The 17,482-nt window shown below is 39.1% G+C and overlaps 1 protein-coding gene across 5 annotated transcripts in view; it reads right to left on the bottom strand.

Moving 5' to 3' along the window:
* LMBR1 (limb development membrane protein 1) overlaps positions 1-16,676 on the bottom strand; it is a 78,306-nt gene extending 61,630 nt beyond the window's left edge. For 3 of the 5 annotated variants that reach the window (XR_003254105.1, XM_026069292.1, XM_026069291.1), the window contains exons 1-2: positions 2,615-2,662; positions 1,564-1,636 (exon numbers count right to left, since the gene is read on the bottom strand). Coding sequence is in view for 4 of the 5 variants with exons in the window: in XM_026069292.1 (XP_025925077.1) it covers positions 1,564-1,636; positions 2,615-2,638 (97 nt within the window). In the remaining variant the exon portion in view is untranslated. Of the gene's footprint in view, positions 1-1,180; positions 1,421-1,563; positions 1,637-2,546; positions 2,563-2,614; positions 2,663-16,297 lie in introns of those variants that run through there. The other 2 variants (XM_026069293.1, XM_026069294.1) reach the window with 2 other exon arrangements.
* Positions 16,677-17,482: the final 806 nt, after the last annotated feature.

The following is a 17,482-nucleotide window of genomic DNA, read 5'->3' on the forward strand; positions in this document are numbered from 1 at the left end:
TTTTTCATGACAGGAATCTCATGGTGTTTTGAGAGACCAAGTCCAAGTCTCTCGTGATTTACTTCTGCCAAAGAGCTTGTTGTGGAAACGGCAAGCAATTTTTCCTGAGGGAATTCCAGAAGTGCTAACTTAAATTAAAACTTGTGTCATCAGGAAGACCCTAGCAGTCTATGAAGTCTACGTAGCTAAACACTCAGAAAGCTTTTGGAAAGTCATGATGGCACCAGAGCACCTCCTTTCACTAGCCCATGAGATCAACTGCCAAGAATTTAGATACAAGCATCTCCGCATCCACCACTGTTTGTCAAACCAGTTCCCCCCCATTCTTCCTTACCTCCAAATGGCAGTAACTCTGTAGTATCCAAGGTACATATCAGGATCAGAGGGTAGTATCTGTCTTATTCATAAGTTTAGCTATTCATTATGTTTAAAAAGGCAGGTTTTTGCTTTTAGAAAAGGTTTCTCAGTTTCTTGAGGTTTTTACATTTTATAGATGAATCCATTTCAGAAAGTAGCTCCATCATAACACAGGTAACTACAGCTCAATAAGCACTTCCAGTCAAAGTTCAAAGTCCCAAGGTCTTCATGCATGAGCATGCTTCTCCGGCATGACTGAGTATTAGTGAGCACCAAGGTCCCCACTAAGCACTCAAAAGTCAAAGATTCTGCAATTTTATACAGATTTTTATGGTATTTGTCTTTAGAAGAGATACAGAAGAAAGTGATGGGGGTCCCTACAGATCAATTTCAGACAGAATGTTTCTAAACAACAAAAAAAAAAATACAGGATCTCTTCAGGAAATAAGATTTCAATAGTGAAATCATAAGGAACAGGTTAGAGAACACCACTGAAATAACTGTACTTGAGAAAAATCAGACTTTTTAGAAGAAATTCACTACTCATCCCTTCTGTAGGATTGGCCACTTTTTCATTTTACCAGCTAAAGCTTTGAACCTAATTTTGATGCTAGAACACAGCTTGAAGATACTTATCCAAAAAAAAGAAAAAAATACAAAAAGAAACCAAAAACCCACACACATGAAAGTGGAACAACATGAGCTAAAGGCAGGGGAGGCAGAAGAGTCTACTTGAAATTCTCTTCTCAAAACCTTGAATATTTAGGCTGCCAGGGAGCCACAGTGTAACCAGGGATGGTTGCCACCCACACCTCCTCCTTACCAGCAGCCATGCACCCTCACTGAGGGCTGGAGTACCAGCTACAGCACTGGAGATCCTGCTCCAAGGGGTTTCAACATGCTTCCCTCTGCCTGGGGTGATTAGAGGGCACAGGGAAGGGTCTGACAAGTGCCAAAGCTGGCACAAGGGAGGGGATGACAAGTCATGGCGCAAGGACAACGGGAGCAGGTGGAGGGCAAGGCTGCAGCATGCAGAGTCAGGTCCTTTCAGGCTGCTGTGGAGCTGCAGACCGAGAGAAACACGTTTGATCAGAGGTCTAAACAGGTTGTTCTGCTTTTCTTGGGGAGGTGGAAAGGGAGGGAATCACCTGTTCAGTTGAGGGGAAAAARAAGAGATTTGAATGCATAAAAAAAGACTATGCTCACCTGCTTTTCTTTTGTATCTTGTGATTATGAAGTAGGAAACTATGTAGAGAACAGCAAATAGGAGAAAACAGATCTGGAAAGAAAAAGGTGCATTTGTTAGGTTGTGAAGAAATGCCTTGATTATAATACAAATAAACAGAAAATAATGTGTCAACAATTTAGAAGTGGTACTGTGGTATTTTCTCAGATTGASAAGTGTAATATAAAACAAGTGTTGACACTTACATATGTTTTCTATATTAACAGAAAGTTAAACGAGTATGAACAGCTCAGTTTAAACAATATTTGTTGAAAAACAGCCAGCTAAGTTAGTGATAGTCCTAGATCCAAACTGTTGAAGTATTAGAGTTAGTGCACTGATAGTTTTCTAACTTCCCAAATGAAGTTTTTGGTGTCTTTGTATTCCCCAGGGAAAAACAAATCATCAGCACAGGGAAAGAAAACTACCTGCATTAAAAGACCACTTCAAAAAGAATCATGAAGATCAGCATTGCCCAGAGCTAAGGCAGCCAGCTGATACTTCACTTAAGCACTGAGCTGACACATCAAATTAGCTGATTGGAACCAGCATGCAAATAACATTTAAATCAGCCCAGAAGGTGTTATATCAACTACACAGCTGCAAGTTTCCTCCAAGCTGAGGGAAAGAAAAAAAAGAAAAAAGAACAAACCACACACACACACACACACACCTTGTTTACATAGCATTTCTTTTTTTTTTTTTTTAAAGTTTAAATCTGTTTGAGCTGTGAAAGTTATCACTCTTTGTATCTCTTCACATGTAAGGCAAGGGTAATTGTATATCATGCAATGGGCTCTTGAAGACCTACTTTGGAGTAAGCTATCAATGGACATGGAGAAAAGCAAGCAGTTGTGTTTTATCTTTCCATTGTGTCTAAAGCCAAACAAATTATAGGTGACAACGTACACACAGGAGAAATTAGTCTGCCTAAAGTTGGTGTCTAACAACGAGCCAGTCGTACATTAAGTTAACCTCTGTGGTCAGAGAAGCCTAGGGTACGATTCCCCTTATCATAAGATAGGGAGGGACCTTGCTCAGGTCAGAAGTGCCCATTTCTTTCCTTCAGCCCAGGGTGACTGGCATCAAATTGTTTCTAAGATTCGGCACTGGAACACAGAAACAATAAAACACAACCAAAACAGCTACCGTATGTTGCAAAGACAGGAAGAGAGGAATCATATGGCAAGGAAGTTTTAACACTGCAAGACCTTGAAAAGAACAAAAATGCTCAGCATTGCTTCCTAATCTTTTTTGCTGATGTCTGTTAAAAATATAAGTCAGTCAGAAACTAAACTGCAAAGCATGGCATTCTGCAACGCTGGTGGCCCCTAACCTTCACTGGTACTTGAACGGTAACAGTGAACAGTGCTGTATACCAGCGTATTTGCTCTTTTTATAAACATGCAGGAAACATTATCCATACCTGAAATAATTTCTCAGTTTGTGGTGTATCTGAACTGTTAAGATCTTTTTGCTTGCACGCAATACTAGCAGTAACAAGCAAGTCCCATAACACAGCACCTGTCCAACTGAGTCAGTTTTTAACTACTAAAGTGAGTTTGCCCTACTGCCAAAGAGTTTTTAACGGCTCTGTGTATATCTGCAAAAGCGAGGGTAATGATACACCTTCAACACCTACATCTAAAGAACTGTATCACATCCAAACCAGTAGGATCAGAGGGGAAGAGAGTATATTGCCTCATCAGGTGAGACAGGTTTTTTAATACTCATAAAATACACTGGGAAAGTTATTTGCCTTGCATAGTTGGACATCTTAGAAGAGAAAGAAGGTGTAGCCAAGTGTCTGAGCACAGCATCTGGATGCCTGCAACTGCCCTACGGACTTACCCCAGCAGCACGACTGTGCCATGGGTCTGAAGCTGGCAATGCAGCTTATTCTCTGAGCAGGCAACACACAGCGGTGATATTTCAAATACAGATGCCAGAAATTAAAATTCATAACTAGATCTCCGACTTCAAATAAATAATCTGCATAGAGTTCACTACTCTTAACTTTCCAGAAGCTGCTTCAAAGAGGAACAGGTTTTTGATACAGAAAAATGATTTAACAAAAAACATACTGGTGTATCTTTGAATCAGAAAGAAAAAGGTAAACTGAGAACAACCTTAGGTTTTCAGACTACTCGGAGACAGCTTGTGCTGGCAGTAACAGATAATGCCACACCACTGCTAAAAAAGTTCTTTCCTTCTCCAAGTTCCCAATTCCTCTGAAACCTAGACCAAGCCTACAGATAGCAACATCTAATTTTAGGCATCCACCTTTGAAAATTAGGTATCACATACAGGGTCAGTAAAATTCTTTGCAAGCTGTAAGACCCGAATAATCCAGTTCCTGAATAAAATAAACTTTTTTGAACAAATATGATAGTTAAGCTCATTTTTAGTCTTAATATGACAATCTTGTTTGTAGCTTCAAAGAAATGGCTGACTTTTATTCTATTTGTAGCACACTTACAATGAAAAAATGAGGGGTCCTGTACTTAGAAAGTACCACTGAGATAACTGAGGTATTTTGAGGGCACAGTATCAGAAAGCTGTCCGGTAACATGAACTGTCAAATGCTGTATTTCTAGTTTTAGATGACAGCTRCTCCACAGTTCAGCAATAAGGTGTAATTATATAGCTTGGTGTAATTAACCCTCTACTTCTGCCAGAATTACATACAATTTTGTGACTAAATATTCGATAAAAGTTGTTTATTACAGACTATACACAATTTTTTCAATCATCAACATGAAAAGAAATAAGCAAGTTCTAATCAATGTTAGGATCTTAAGAAGTAAAGACAGCATTCAGAAATTATAAGTTGTTTATACCAAAACAAGCCAAACTCAGAAATATTCTTTCAGTATCAATTTATACTAAGTGAAACCTATGATCTGAAGCGTTTGTAACCATGCATGCTGAACAGCTCTCTAAAGCAAGTGGCAAAAGCCAGCATCCTAACTATTTTTAGAGTTGAACTCRGTTAAGTTGGGGAAAAGGAATGTGTTGCCCATGATAGCAGAATAGACTCCGCAGTCCAGTTATGCTGCAATCCTGCGTTCTTACTCTTCAGACTGCTTTTTGTTTCAGGGTATTTTTGCACTGCAGAAAATACAGCCCTTATTTGCACTTGTTCTAGTTTCAGTTCATGTTTCTTCATTATGCTTGACAGAGTTTGTATGCAGTACTCCAGATACTCCAGGTCTTATGGCTGTATACAGTAGTACTAATCCTGCCTTTCTTTACTGAAATTACTTCAACCCATTCACCTTGAAAATCACGTTAGTAACTTAAAATTACACTCTGATCACCAAATCCATCCATGCTGTCCTCCCCCTTTGCTTCCAGCTGATGAGCTCTCAACTTACAGCAGAAACTCATTATTTGGGTTCAAGTGCATCACATCTCCCCCCCCCCCAAAAAAAACCCTTGAATTTCATACTACATCTATTATTTCAGGGTAATCTGGTCTTTTCTGTGCAATGTTCTAAGCCTCTTTTGTATTGACTACACCTTCTAGAAAGCTGATAGCGATCTAAAAACAGAGGTTTTTACTTCATTTTCATGCAAGTCAAGCAAGATTGCTCTTAATACTGATACCTGAGGCACTCCAACAGTAGCTTTCTTCCAAGACAACACCTATTGCCACATACACTACAGACAGTTTCTTATTTACTTCACAGTTCCTCTATTGAGGCACACCTCTTCCAGTTTAGCTAATAGCTGCCTACATATTTTCTGGATACAGCCCTTGGCATAGGCAAGAAAGGGACAATCTAACAATATTCCTACAGCTTCCAAGATACCCACCTTAATAGCTCAACTCAAAAAAAATGCTCATAGCTAGGCAGACATACTGAAATAGGACATGATTCCAAGCAGCACATCACACACAAAACTTCATTAATATCTTCCACCCAGGAAAAGTTTAAACAAAGAAAATTAAGAGCAATGTGAGATTTTTATACTGTTAGACCCAAACAGCCAAGCAAAGCAGTTCCTAACAATTTTTCAGGGTTGGTTTTCACACTCCACACCACCCAGCAACTGCAAACAGAACACATGGATTCTACACCACATCTCGGGGCTCCCTTTCAACAAGTGGCACATTAAGACAACTGTGGACTTTGAGCATATAATTCACTCCCATCTCTGAGTGGAAGAAATCCAGCCTCTAGTAGGTCAAGCAAAAGAAATTCATCTTCCCTAGCAGTTCTTAATCTTCCTTTGGGAAAGGAAGTGCTTTATGCTTCAACTTAGGGTACATATAAGGCTTGCCAAGTGAGGCTATGGCTAGAGATGCCCTGCACTACATTCTTAGGTATCTTGTATCCACCTCTTCCTCAGAGAGGCTCATACTTTTGGATCCATACCAGACAGCTCTGAACTCCTGTGAGGATGGAGTTGCAGACAAACCGCATGCATTTCAGTTTGTGTGCGTCAAAGGGCTGGCACTGGAGATTCTCACATTATATACAAGCAACAAAGGTCTTACTAACTCAAATTACCTTGTACTTATCCCACTGGCAGTTACTAAGGATCAACTGACATTAATTTGTCCACGTGGATGAACTTCAACACTTTAGCATGGAAGTTTATGGCTTGGATTGATAAATCATCATCTTATTTTGTGAGTGCTAGAGCTACACTTTCATGCTAAGAAAGAAWACACTCAAAAAGCGTGAGCTGCTTTTTAATGTGAAGAAAATTGAGGAAAAAAATATCAATTGTGTAAGTTTTCTTGATACACAGGATACAGCCTTCATTCCAACTGTAATTAGTGCATGCATACTAACAGCTACATTTGAGTGTACAGAAAAATCAAGTTTTTTTACATGACACTGATCTCCAGTTGTTGTGCAGGAAATACAGCTGTGGTTTCTACCAGAAGAAAGCATACAGCTGCATTGCCCAATAATTGTCCTGTAACTGTCCAGCAGCATGCCCTGGTAGCAAAAGTGACCAACAGCATCCTGGGCTTTGTTAACAGAAGCACAATCAGCAGATAGAGGGAAATAATTATCCATCTCTAGTCAGCACTTGTTAGATCACATCTAGAGACTGCACCCAGTTTTGGGCCCCCCAATACAGGAAAGACATCAATACCTGGAGTGAGTTCAATGGAAGGCCACTAAGATGGTCAGAGGCTGGAGCACTTGCTCTGTGCTGAGAGGCTGAGGGACCTCAACTGGTTCAGGCTGAAGATGACAAGGCTTTGGGGGAGACCTGAGAGCAGCCTGCCAGTACCTACGAGGAGGTCATTAAGAAAACAGAGCCAGGCTCTTCAGAGTGGTACCTGGTGGGAGCATGAGGCACAATGGGCACAAGTTGAAATGAGAAGTTCAGACTGGATGTAAGAGGAAACCCCCACGAGGACAGTCAAGCAGTGGAACGGGCTGTACAATCTCCATCCCTGGAGGTTTTCAAGACCCGACCGGATAAAGCCTTGACTAGCCTGGCCTGAACACATAGCAAACCTTGCTTTCAGCAGGAGGTCAGGCTAGAGTCAGCACTCATTTCTACTGTCCTGAATAATTTCATACCAATAGAAAGTTTGACACCTCATAGTTGACACTCTTCTCCAGTTCATTTATGAATGTGTTTAAAAGTATTAGTCTAAGCGCAGACTTCTGTGCGACTGTGCCRGTAACACCCTTCTGTTACAAAAACAGGAGCTTTTTATTTCTACCCTTTTGTTTCCTGCATTTAAAAGAAACTCTGCCTCAGCTGTTAGGCTAGTCTGACTGACACAGCTTGCAAACTGACAGCACTATTACCCATCACCCCACTCACACAAATACCAGCACACCGATTTTCCTCCAGTCTTCAGGGATTTCCCCATTGGTTCATGGTTCTCGGGTGGGGGCTGTGGGGAGGGAGGAGGAATCTACAGTAGCACTCTAGAGAACTCCTCTGCTGGCAATTTTAAGATGGGCAGATAAAAGATACCCAACCCTGAGAAGCTTAAAAGCATCTAACTTCAATAAGAGTAACATACTTTCAAGCATGAGAAAGTCAAAGCAGCCAAGTGATCATTTCTTCCTACTTGACTGCACATTGAAGATTAGAATAGGGGGAACAAATGTGGAGGAGCAAAGCAGACATGGAGCAGTCAACAGCATTTTACTTTGCTATGTATGAAATAAAAGATCAAGACAATCCAGAGAACTAAGGAATAAAGGAAGGAAGGGAATAACTTTATTTTATAGGATTATCTATGTTAAAATTAAAAAAAAAAATTACTGCTATTACATCCAGCCAGCATTGCTGTTCAAAGGATATGGGAGAAAAAGGCTATACACATACTAAAGAATATCTCCACTGCTTGCAGTTCTTTCACAGCATGTGCCCTTTTCCCTAAATAGAAAGAAAAGCACAGAGGAAAGAAGGCAGAAGTCAATCTGTGTAACACCACACTGTAGAATGCTTAAGAACATGTTTAAGAATTAGAAGCAGAACTCCAAACGTTCTGCTTGAACATGATTACTACCTATAGAAAAGTAGTACTGTGGTACTTCTAAGGTTTAATTTCAATAACAACTAAACATAGCATTGTACACCCACCTATTACTGCTCTCATGCTGCTACAGTATTTTAAATGTGTATTTAAATGCCACACAGCAACTGAAAAGCTTCCTCCCACTGTCCTACTTGGCAACAACTTCTGTTTACATGCGGAACGGATGGCAGGAGGAAAGAGTGGAAAAAATACAGGTGAAGACAAACAGTTCTCCTCAATTACTTCTAGTAACTCCATTATCCTATTGACATCTAAGAAGCAAGCACTGTGCTCCACCTGGTTTGGATGCATCAACAGTAAGTTACCTAGAAAAAATGTACACACACAYATATATATATATATGTATATATGTATGTATGCATACGTACACATACCCTGAAGAACGCTACAATTTTTAGCCCTACGCTAAATTTGACCTTGGCATTCATAATATCATCTGCTTTGGACATGCCATTTCACTCAAAACGAGATATGAATCATTTATTCTTGAAAACTGTACTTTGGGGTTAGCTTTGCTCAATTTAATTCAACAAAAATAGTTTTATACATTTAGTATGACATGCAAAATTCAAACTTGTGAATGTAAAGCACGTCTTATGACTACAGATGAACTACCCATTAACATAGCCCTCCAAAGCTATGATTTCCCCCACATACATTTTAAGTATCCTCTCAGAACCTCTCTTTGGCCTAAGACACACACAACAGATAGGAACCAACAAGAAAAAGGGTGGGTCAAAGTCATAAAAAAAGTAAGCGGTTCACAAGCTGGATGCCTAGAGTTGCTCACAAAGGAAAAAACTCCAGGATTTAAACAGAAAGCCAGAAAAAGCCAAAATACATCCTGCATGCTAGAAATACAGCTCAGTCAAAGGTAAAGAACAGCCTCTACAGCCCCACAGAAGGTAGTTTCCATATATCATTCACTTAACAAATTGTCTTCAAGATAGCTTTACCAGCAGCAGAGCCCCACTTCAGGCTAATGAAGGAATTCGAAGCAGTTTACAAATTTGTTAACTTTTACATTCACTCTTAATGGGAATGTATTTATGTCATTGGATAAAAGGAAAAAAAAAAGTTACTCTCATCTCCTCACTAAATTTCTAATTTAAAGATGAACACTTGTTTTCTAAGACTCCTCTACAAGCCAAGTACAGGTCCGATATACCTTCGGAGAAGCTAGGGTATTCTGTACCCAATAATACATTCAAAAACTATGATCCCAAAACATTTCACTCTGGCACTGAAGGATTGCAACATCGCCATCAATTAGATTCAAGAATATTTTTCAGAATTAGTTTAAGATTTAACACACCCCCTAGAATTAACACCACTACCACCAACCTAGATGATGCAAACATTCTAACATCAAATGAAGGCATTATTCAATGTTTTTACAGCCAAACTACAATAATCATTTATATTATATGTAGTCATTCCATTTAAAAAATCCTTTTTGGTAAAAATAAACTGATAGAAGCACCACATCAATACAAAATTCTTAAACATTATCTGTTTGCATTAATACAACTTCTTCAGCTAATATTAATTTCCACTGCAAGATGCATCTATCTCAGAAGATAGTTACTGAATTTTCTCTTCCTAATGTATCTAAAATCCCCTCCCTTTTCTTCCCACACATACATATTTCAGAGTTTAAGCAGTACATCTCAGTTTTTCCAACAAAACCATGCTTAAACTACAATGCATGTATGTTTTTGTAATTCCCCCAATTATGCAGACTTCTATTCCATAAAAATTGGACATTTATGCAAGTTATCAGTCTCAAAAGCTCAGCACGTTTTAGATATATTGTTACTGTCAAACTTAATACAAACTCATCAGCATCAAGTCTTCATATCAGCTAAGTATGTCACAAATAGAAAGTATAATTAGGTAATGGAAAATATAGGACACGCAAGGCAAAACAGGCGCTGGTGATCAACAATAAGACTGTGAAGCAGCATGTTTAGATGATAATCACGGAGCCTAACACCRGAGACCACACTACTCCAAGCCAACAGGGCAGGGGGAATCGAGAACATCTGCTGCTTCTATCCACTGTGTACGAAATTCAAACCCGTGCAGGCTTCAGTGCCATCTATACACTTGCTACCTGCTGCGGAGAACTACATGAAATATGAACACATGAACTGAAAAAAAAAAAAGTGCTGTAGAACAACATTTTCCAGCCAATCAAAACATTCTGAAGCCCAATTACCAAAGGCTTCAAATATTAAAACAGCACAAAGCACCGGGGTTCTTCTTGGACCGCTGTTGACTGAAGTTGGAAACAACTTTTGCCATCTTCAGTTAATCAAGAAACTAGAAACCTTTGCGTGGGAAGCAGTTCAGCAACATTACAGCACATACTCAACGCTAAGCTGATGAAACGTCAACACGTTTTGCCACCATCTTCACGAGAGCAAACTAAGCCTCAAAAGTCAATAGAGCAAAGCTACTGAAAGCATGAAGCAATTTTAGTTGTCACATGAATGACTAATAAGGAGGTTACAGGAGCATCTTTTTCCAGGACATCTCTACCGACCTGTATGCTTAGATTTTACAGCAATGCAACAACCAAGGCTTCTGACAATTATATGTATAAAATCTATAATGATGACTTTCAAAGTCTCTCCTGTTCCAGTGTTATAAGTTACATAACTCAAACATTAATGGTGTATAGTTAAAGGAGTCAGCGTCCCATGTCATTTGATATAAGTTCATGTTTATAGGAAAGCTTCAGCGGTTTTCAAGGTAAGAGGGGCAGGGAGGGGCAGAGAGAGAGTAAAGAACATTGCAARAGTTAAGACTTCCTCAGCAAGAGTTATCATCGCCTTCCTAAATGACAATAAATACCAAATCCAATGGGGAAATGAGAAAAACAGAACAGGAGAAAGCACTGTAGTTTAAAAAAAAAAGATCACCTATATAACCTTTAAATAGTGTTTGAATGTTTCATTTGGACAGTCTTCCTTAACCCCAGGTGCCATTGGATGTAACACCAGATCTGGTCTCCTTCACTTATCGTAACTTTATTGGCAATGTGTTTCTGATTCTCCCTCCACTCTAACACTACCACCACCTTCTCTGCTACTTTGCTGCCCACTGCACTTGCCACTCAACCCTCCTCAACATCTCCAGAGCCACCTCTTTCCAGACACTCTTGCCTTAGAGAGTCAGTCACACATAGCATCCCTACACCATAGCAAAGGTTGAGATGTTCAWTATGACCCCTACTACTTTCCACTTATATCCCACCATCCCATTCAGATACATCTAATATTTCACCAATTATCCAAAATAAGGTTTTGTTTGGACATGTTTGTCTTTTGGGGGGCAGGGAGGAATTAGACATAAGCTTGCTGAAAAGTTGGTTTCCACACAGACTACAACTATTGAAAACTCAGTTCAAGTGTGCTTAGAAATTCTAGCTGAAAGAGCAAAGTAGTTAGGCCTAGGTTCAGAGGGAAAAAGCAGCAAAAAAAAAAAAACAAAACTTCAGCTCATAAATTTCCCCCACTTAGGTTTCACACTCATAAAGAGCCCCCTCCCAAGTTTGCATTGACACTGCTTCACTTTGCGTAAATCAGTCACTATCCGCAGTAAGTAAATATGGCTCCTGAGGCTAGTTACATTCACCCAATTAGGACACTCCACATACAGCATCTGCTGCAAAAAGCGCAGAGACTTGTACATCATTTTTGGAAGACTTAACTCAAAGTCCACCCTACATCCACATCAAGCAAGGAATGAAACCAACCTTCCACATTCAAAGCAAGTACCATAATCACTGAACCATCCTTCTCCAACTTAATCCTGTCCTTTATTTCCACTGCTTTTCTTTAAGAAAAAAAAAGCCACACACAAAATCCCACATAAACCAAAATAAGAAGTATCAAATTAACTAGTGATGTGGAAACAAGAGTTGATTCATTTTTTAAATGATGATTTGTCTCAGCTGTTGAGCTGAAAAGTATCATTATACTAACCTAATCTAGATGCACTAGGTCAGCACCTCCACAGCTTTCCCTGGCTCAGTTTCTAACATGCCCTCCTGCTTCCTTCCTAACAAACAATTGCAACTATAACACAGTAAAATATTAAGTACAATACAGTACAGATGGTAAAGAACACAGTGATACAATCTGCTCAGCTAGCCACTCAGACCAACAGAAACCACACCGGACAGAACAGCTGTGGCCTTGTACAATAATTTGATGTGTTTGCTGTCAGTTCCTTCACTTTCTCTTAACTCCTTGCTGCACCTTGTCATTATCGAGACTAAGTTTTCTGGGACGGAGAGATCTTAAACAGATGTCTGCACCTTCCATGAAATATATCCTTCCTTTTGTCAACTGCTACTACAAAATAAACACACCAGTATTCAAAAGGAATTATTTTGAACTGTAATGGAAACAAATTTTACACTTCAGTCTTCCATGCTTTTATGTAAATGGAAGAAGTGGAACTCTTCAAAAGTTGATTCATTTGGCGAATAAGCATCTCTATCCACTTGTCTCAGCCGAGTCTTTTGAGATTCCTGCTGATTCCAGCTGGATGCATCAGGACTGACCTCAGGCACTGGCAGTCAAAACATGGCTCATCACTTCTTCAAGAAGAGCATGACACCCATGTTTACAAAATAAAGGTATATTTTTTAAGATGATGCAATGATGCCAACGCTTTCTACACATAACTATATGTGCACCTATCTTTCAGGTTTACATCTCATGCCACTACCATAAATACTCCTTTATTCTTTGTTATAATTCCTTTCCAAAACAGGGAAAATAAAAAAGCAGCAATTTGAGAAATGCAGGAAAAAATTACACATGAGATAAGCAGTTTAAGATTCAAGTTATTACACAAATTTTCAGAGCATGGATAAAAAATGAAAGGCATCAGTTTTATGGAATAAAAGACAAACTTGTACAAATATCCAAACAAAAACATTTAAGCATTTGTAATGTTTGTTCTCAGAAATCACCAGTGCTTCTAATCAGCATTTCCTTTGTGGCCAGCATTAGAATAGCATTGCTTCTGGCAGAAAAAAGGCTCTGTGAGGACTACGGCTTTTGTCCATGGCATAAATGTAAGGAAGCTGGACTGGTCAGGAACAATACCACATTACCAACACAAGGACTACAGAGCTCTAATGTGCTTTCTCATTTTACAGCCATATATGGGACAAATGCCAGCGGTAATAGCACTGCACTAGCTCATATAGAATCCTAAGCATCTGTCTGCCCTGAAAGATAAGGACCAAAAAAAAAAAAAAATCACTGCAAAAAGAAATGAAAGCAGAAAATAAAGATAGTGATATTRGTGAGAATTTGCAATCAAAAATCCAAAACACATACACAGTTGCRTCTATCTAAAAAACCTTTCTAAACTGTTGGAAGTTATTTTTAGATACGGAATTTGTCCCCCTATTAAATAACCATCATATCACCTGTAACATGGAAAAAACTTAATACAGCTGAAGGAAAAATAAGTTCAAAAGTGATAYGGTTTAGAAGAGCCCTCTTGTAAACAGAACTGCATTAAGTAGAGAAACTAATTTTTTCCACATATCTAGCATCTGAAGTCTAACACCGCCTAAAACACTTAGTCCTTCATATGAAAGCATTAGACACTAATCATTAAGCTACATATTATACCATTTTCAACATCTGCCTGGACTTGCATGAAGCAATTAGAATTATAATAGCCYTTTTGTATTTGAACCTATTCTGCCAGGACTGATTTTTCTCCTGATATATTTAGTATAATTAAGTCATTTCCAAATGTACTAGACTTGTTCTTAAGCTTTCTAACTAATAATTTTATGGCTATCAAATTGTTTTCTTCTGCAGTTTCCCCACAAAATAAATGCAAGCACACTGCATTTATTTTGCCAAGGAAACCTCATAATCAAGTGTATGCATGTATTGTTACAAACTCAAAAGCCTTTATTTTGTAAATGGAAGAATAACATCAAAAAATACATCTAAATTAAAAAATAAACCAATATCAAAAAAAGACTCATCCTGAAAAAAAAAGGAAGAATGCTTTAAAAAGTAAATACAGAGGAACACAAACCATTGCACTTGCATGGTTTGGTTTGAAACAGTGCACAACAATACCAGAGGAAATTGGAACACTTTATACTTATGCTGTATAAACAGATATAACAACAGGACATTAAGAAAAACAGTTCCCCAAAAGCTTAAATATCTTCCATGGACGTGCAGGATCTCAGCACACTCTAAATGAATCCACGGGATCAAGAAAGGCAAACCAAGAGTATAAAAATAACAGATAGTATCAGACTAACAAAACATTGCCTGGCCTTTGCAACCTACTACAATTCTTTTACATAACTGTTGCTCAAATACAGAACACACACACCCTCCTGTGTTTTGTAACCAACTAAAGCTGTTTTTCAGAAAGATGTCCCTTTCAATTAGGGCCAAGCACAGTTCCAGCTGCACTGAAGTCAGGGCTCCCACTCACTTGAAGCAAAATCATGGTTCTGTTATGTCTTCAATCTCCATGTTTATTTTTTATTTTAAAGTGACTTCAATTCTGAAAGTGTTTGGGGTTGTTTTTTTTCAGCAACTCTTCCAAACAAGAGATCTTCAAAATAGCAGATTAACATTTGAAGAACCATGCTGAAACTAGATTAGGGAGTTAACCTCCTATCAGTAACAAAGCAACAAAACACAAGGTAGACTAGTTTCTTGCAAACAGGTACACTGCTGCAGGAACAGGTACCACACTGACAGTCCAAACAAGAGGTCAACAGATGGATGGGCCTCAGTTCAATTATGTATTAGGTCACAGAGACAGTCACGCCAAAAGTAGGCTATGGGTTTATTAAAAAACTTGTACTACCCTTGTTCTATCTGTAAGCATGTCAGAAGCATTTCTCTTTCAAAAGTGGAACTATCAAAAGTTGGCACCTACAGAAAAAGAGACAGGCACCACCAGCAGAAGGATAACAAGCCTTTGATTTCTGTTATATAACACAACTTTACGGAAAAGTTTGTTGTGTGCCAGCTCAGAAAACAGATAAAATAGAAATGAGGCATTACAGTGGAGTTTAACATGACTTTAGAACCTCATAAAAAAGCAGAATCTATAAATTCTACACCCATTTAAAGAAGAAAATGAAGTCTTTTCAGAGGAAATAAAATTTTTATCTACATCAAATCATTTTGATTCCTCTTCTCTCATGAAAATATTATTTTTATCTTCCAGTAAAACAAAGATGTGCCAGACCAAAAAAGCTCTCCAAAGGCACTAGAGTACTGCCAGATTGCATAAACTTGACCTATTTGTATAAACAGGCAAGTAGAAGTTCCCTCCACTCTAACACTACGCAGCAAACTTCACATCTTTATATTAACAGCTCTGCTGCCTCCACCGCACCTGCAGCTGGAATCAAAGTCCTGTGCATGTGTAAGAAAGTGGAACACATTCCCTCCTCCAGTTGAGAGAGGGATTATTATACCCACTTCCCATTGCTCACAGCACAATTTATTTGCACAGCACTGTTTATTTGCTTATTTTAAGAAAGGATACTTACTGTGTAACTTCATGATCAGCAAGGGCAGGAATGGTTGTGGGGGGACGTTATCCTAATGCTATGTGTAAGCAATGTGCTCCATGTACTTCATTATGCTTAAACTGACCATAAGGGAAACAGAAGTCCATGCAACAATCATACTTGCAATATACTTCTGCGGCTCTTTAAGACCTACAAGAAGGTTGTATATGAGACTGTCTTACTCAGCTGCGGATGGCAGCAATTTATACACTCATAAAACCCTGTGGTCTTTACATATAAATTAAAGACAAGAATATAGCTGTACCAATGCATGGTTTAGAAGGGATATTCTTACTACTACCCTTACTGCTGAACAATAACATAGATRGATTGTCACTAAACTACAGGTCAAAGTATAGCTTCAAGAACAAGAAATCTTTCACTGAATATTCTRCCTCCACTGTCCAAATAAAGCATCACTGTGCCTCTAAAATACATGTTCATGATGTCATATGTGATTTCTCATAAGACTACATGGATAAGAGAAGCGTACAAATGCTCTAGGGGGTTCAGAAAGCTTTAAAGAAGTAATCATAGTACAGACGATTCCTTCCTTGAAAATTCTGTAGATCTTGACTATTTGTAACAATACCTGGAAAGGCTGCACATAGCCATTCCTTCAAACTCAAAATTTGTGCATCTTCACAAAGTACAAAAGCATGATATGTAGCGTTCTATACGCTGGAACAGGTCTCTGGTGGACAAGAGAATAAAAGAGATATTTAGAGCACAAACAAATACATATGGAAAAATGGATATTAGAGAAAAAGATGGATGCTAGAATTCAGAAGAGATGCATGCTTTGTATGTAAACCTATGTTTTCATATCACAAATGAGAAAGATAATGCTTAAAGACTTCTTTACAAAAAAAAGATTATTCCTTCAGTTCCCCTCCACTGGTCATTCCTCTCGCAACATACCCCACATCAACTCACAAAGAAGGAAAGATCCAGAAAAATCTCTTTAAATAAGAGGTTTCTTCATACAGACTTGTTCTGTATTCTTAAGAAAAGTTTCAGAAAATATAACACTTTGCCAAACAAAAAGAGTTCTTAACATTTGGATTCTTAAAATATATAGAAGAAATTAATACATCAGGGATCCAAACAAGTCTACTTTATAAAATAACATCTCCACAGGCCCACATAAATCAGTTAACAGTGATACATATGATTGTCTCCTGATATAGCTGAAAAATAAATTTAAACTCTGAAATCATATTTTTATTCAAGAAATCCATTTTGATACACTAGTAACCGCCAAGAGAAAGCGATTAGACAGCCGGCTGAGTTAGGGGTCATGCAGTTTTGTTCCGCCACATGTCATCCTATGTGCAGCATATATTTTCTTCCCTTAACCAAAGCAGCGTGGAGACAAGCCTCATCAAAACATCTCTCTAGGCTTTGAGTAGTCCTGCAAAAGGTCATAAGGCAGTCCAGAAGCAAACCCGCAACAGCTCTATCTACGTGTAAGTTTTAGTTCTGCTCTTGACTGCAGGAGGTCGAGGAATATGGGACAGCACAGGCGCTGCTTGCGCCCTGCATGTCTGCATTTGGAGAGCGTGGGGCACGCGGCAGCGCAGAGAGGGACCCGAGGGGGGCAGGAAAACACGAAGGTAACGCACGTCCCCTGGCACCACCATATTCCTGCAAGGGGCAGCAAAAGCTAGGAGGGCTGCAACAGCGCAGGCAGCAGCACGGAGCCGCGCGCCCCTTCCAGCCGCGGGGCCGCCCCCGAAGCGCGCTGCAGCGCACACCCGCGCGGTGCGCAGCGCAC

Source organism: Apteryx rowi, unplaced genomic scaffold (assembly GCF_003343035.1).
Source record: "Apteryx rowi isolate R43461 unplaced genomic scaffold, aptRow1 scaffold_29, whole genome shotgun sequence".
NCBI lineage: Eukaryota > Metazoa > Chordata > Aves > Apterygiformes > Apterygidae > Apteryx > Apteryx rowi.